Raw genomic sequence first — 2,927 nt, 5'->3', positions numbered from 1 at the left:
ATATATTTTATATGAGTCACATTTAAGAACATGTCTCTGAAATGGTTTTCAAAACTCCCTCATCTAACACACCCGATTCAATTTTATTGAGAAATCAGTATTGGTATCATTGATACTGGCCTTCAGTCATAAAAAAAGATGCCATTAAACAAATATAAAAAAAATACTGTCTTTGTTGTTTGTACATTAATTTGAAGATTGAATGTGAAATTATTGCAATATAAAAGTATATTTAAAAACTTTAATGTTAGGTGGGATTAATCATAATTAATCGCGCGATTAATTAGTTAATTTTTGTAATCGATTGACGGCACTAATTAAAACACACCCAAATCTTCATATAAGGCCTTTCCACACAATCTTTCCTCTACAGCCTTTCGTCACTCTCAGCAAACATATGAGGCTTTCTAAAGAAACACTCTCATCTGAGAGCTATGCAAACAATGGCAAGTGTGTTATCCTCAAAACCAGTTTAAAAACACAATAAACATTTTTAATACACTTTTCAAATTTAATTTGGCAGACATTTCTGCATTATTAATAGGTTATGGTGAATTAAAGCACAGTGACTGGGCCAAGTTTCTGTTCACCAAATGGGTTAATGTGTGCATTTATGTTACTATTTATGTAGAAGTTTAAACTTCTGCAGAAGCGTTGGGTTGTTTTTGTAGCTTACTTTCAATAGATGCTTATTTTTCCACTGGGAAGTTTGGAGTTTTGAAATTTAAGGTTTTTCATTATAAATCAAACTTTTAGTTAAGTACGTTAGTTATTAAGTTCCAGCTGTTTCCTGATTTTGTTTCCTGTTTCTTGTAGATGGTTTTAAATGGTTTCTTGTAAGTGGTTTGATCGCATATCGAGTTTTTCATTTCCTGGCAGGTGCCTGAAGATTTGGAAGAACAGAGTACAAGTGATACAGACTGACTGTGAAGACAAAAACGACAAAAAAAAGTGCAATAGAGTTAACTCAGGGGGAAAAAAACTGTGATATACAGTATTTGTAGCGGCTTTTGTGAATAAGCCAAATTTAGTAGTTTGTTTATACTGTAAGCTTTATACAATGACCGACTGTAAAAATTACAACAGGGTTGAACCTGATACTAAAACTGTGAATAAGAAATGTTTTTTGAACACCAAATTAGCATATTCTAATGATTTCTGAATGATAATGTGACATTGAAGACTGGAGTAATGACTGCTTATTTTAAATTATAATTGAGCTATTTTAAAATGTATTAAAATAGAAAAAAGTTCTGTTAAATTGTAATAACATTTCAAAATATTACTGTTTTTACTGTATTGCTCATCAAATAAATGCAGCCTTGGTAAATATAAGAGACTTCTTATAAAAACATTTTAAAAAAATCATACCGGCCCCCAAACTTCTGATCCGTAGTGTACATTGGAGATATTTTGGAAATAGATGTGTGACATTGAGGCTAAACCATGTAAAACTGAACGTTTATCGGGGTCTCATGCTGTGTGTAACCTCATTTCAGAAATGATATTTACGCTAAACAACATTACACTTGGGTATAAAATGTAAGATATGGATCACAACTATCATGTGTTATTTGGCTAGATCAGTTTGAGCATCTGTTTTCATATAATGGCATTTATAAAAGGTAATTTGTCATGGTTTTTAACTGAGGAGGTGGCGTCAGTAAATGTTGGTTCTGATGCTGGCAGATGCATCATACGACTGCATGATTGAGGCCCATGTTTAGATATGCTCTGTTTTGTGCCATTGTGCTAAAATCATTTAGTAAAACCACATTTGGAGTTAATGTCTTTATAAATGGTTGCCATGAAATAATGGCAGCATTTGTTAGTGGATGTGAATGGCAGCAGTGGCGTCTGGAATGGTATTAGCCACCCTTGACATTTCAGTGCATCCTGTATAAACACATTCTGCATTGAGCACCATTGCTAATCGATCTCAACTGATTCCTGGAGTCAGAAGTCAGAGTTTGATGGAAGTCCTGTGATCTAACCACCTAATTAATAGCCAGCTGTGGCCATACAACACAGGTGTCCTATATAGGAAATGCTGCTCCATCTGAAAGTGAGTGATGATGATTTCCTGCTGATTACAGAACCGGCATTACTATCAAAATGCGCATGACAATCGCATTCGATTAATCGTGCAGCCCTACCATGAAGCCATTCTATACCACAGAAACCAAATTGTTATTTTCTTATTATTTTTTTATTTTTATTTATTTACCATGGTAGTGAGGTGCCAAGTGTGGTTTTACCTGTAGTCGTTATGATCTAAATGTGCAATACTACGGAAGGCCAGTGTTTAATTTTTGTAGAGATTTTTGAGTTCTAACTCGGTAAGAATATTAAATTTTAACCTTTAAAAACAATGATGTTAACATTTTTACAGATGTTGCGGCCACCCCTGTTTTAGGCTCTGTGTATTATACATTTTTAGCTTTTCATTTTCACTTTTATGCATTTAAAAGAAACTAGTGATGTACCAAAATGGATTTTATACTGAAAGCAATGTTTATTAAATAATCGTTTAATTAATTAATTTAATTAATTGATTAAACTTAATAATAATAATAAATAGGCTACTCAAAAATGGAGTTGTATAAACATATAAATTGCACATAAGGCTGTTTTTATAATTATTTTACTACTCCAATTAATGGCAACTAGGGATATGCCGGTATCAAATTTTCATGTTGCAGTTAATTGCTAATGCTTTTATCGCGGTATACGGTATTATCACGATATTGAAATTTAGTTGCAAAAAAAGTGGTGTCATAATACAGTATAACCGGTTTAATAACTTTTTTTTTCTTATAACAAAAATAACTGAACATTTAAATACAATAAAGCAATACACAAAAATGTATAAAGTTAAAAATTTTACACTGATTAAAGTGCAAAAGAATTATAAAGACCAATAGGTA

General features: G+C 32.1%; 1 protein-coding gene across 1 annotated transcript in view; it reads left to right on the top strand.

Moving 5' to 3' along the window:
* Window positions 1–951, top strand: part of LOC107746508 (uncharacterized) — a 9,592-nt gene extending 8,641 nt beyond the window's left edge. The window contains exon 6 of the mRNA XM_016560749.1: window positions 880–951. Within this exon, the coding sequence (XP_016416235.1) occupies window positions 880–924 (45 nt within the window). The 3' untranslated portion in view covers window positions 925–951. The remainder of the gene's footprint in view (window positions 1–879) is intronic.
* Window positions 952–2,927: the final 1,976 nt, after the last annotated feature.

This window comes from Sinocyclocheilus rhinocerous, unplaced genomic scaffold, assembly GCF_001515625.1.
Source record: "Sinocyclocheilus rhinocerous isolate Xijiao unplaced genomic scaffold, SAMN03320098_v1.1 scaffold980, whole genome shotgun sequence".
In the NCBI taxonomy this organism is placed as follows: Eukaryota; Metazoa; Chordata; class Actinopteri; order Cypriniformes; family Cyprinidae; genus Sinocyclocheilus; species Sinocyclocheilus rhinocerous.
This window is presented reverse-complemented; position numbering and strand designations above follow the sequence as displayed.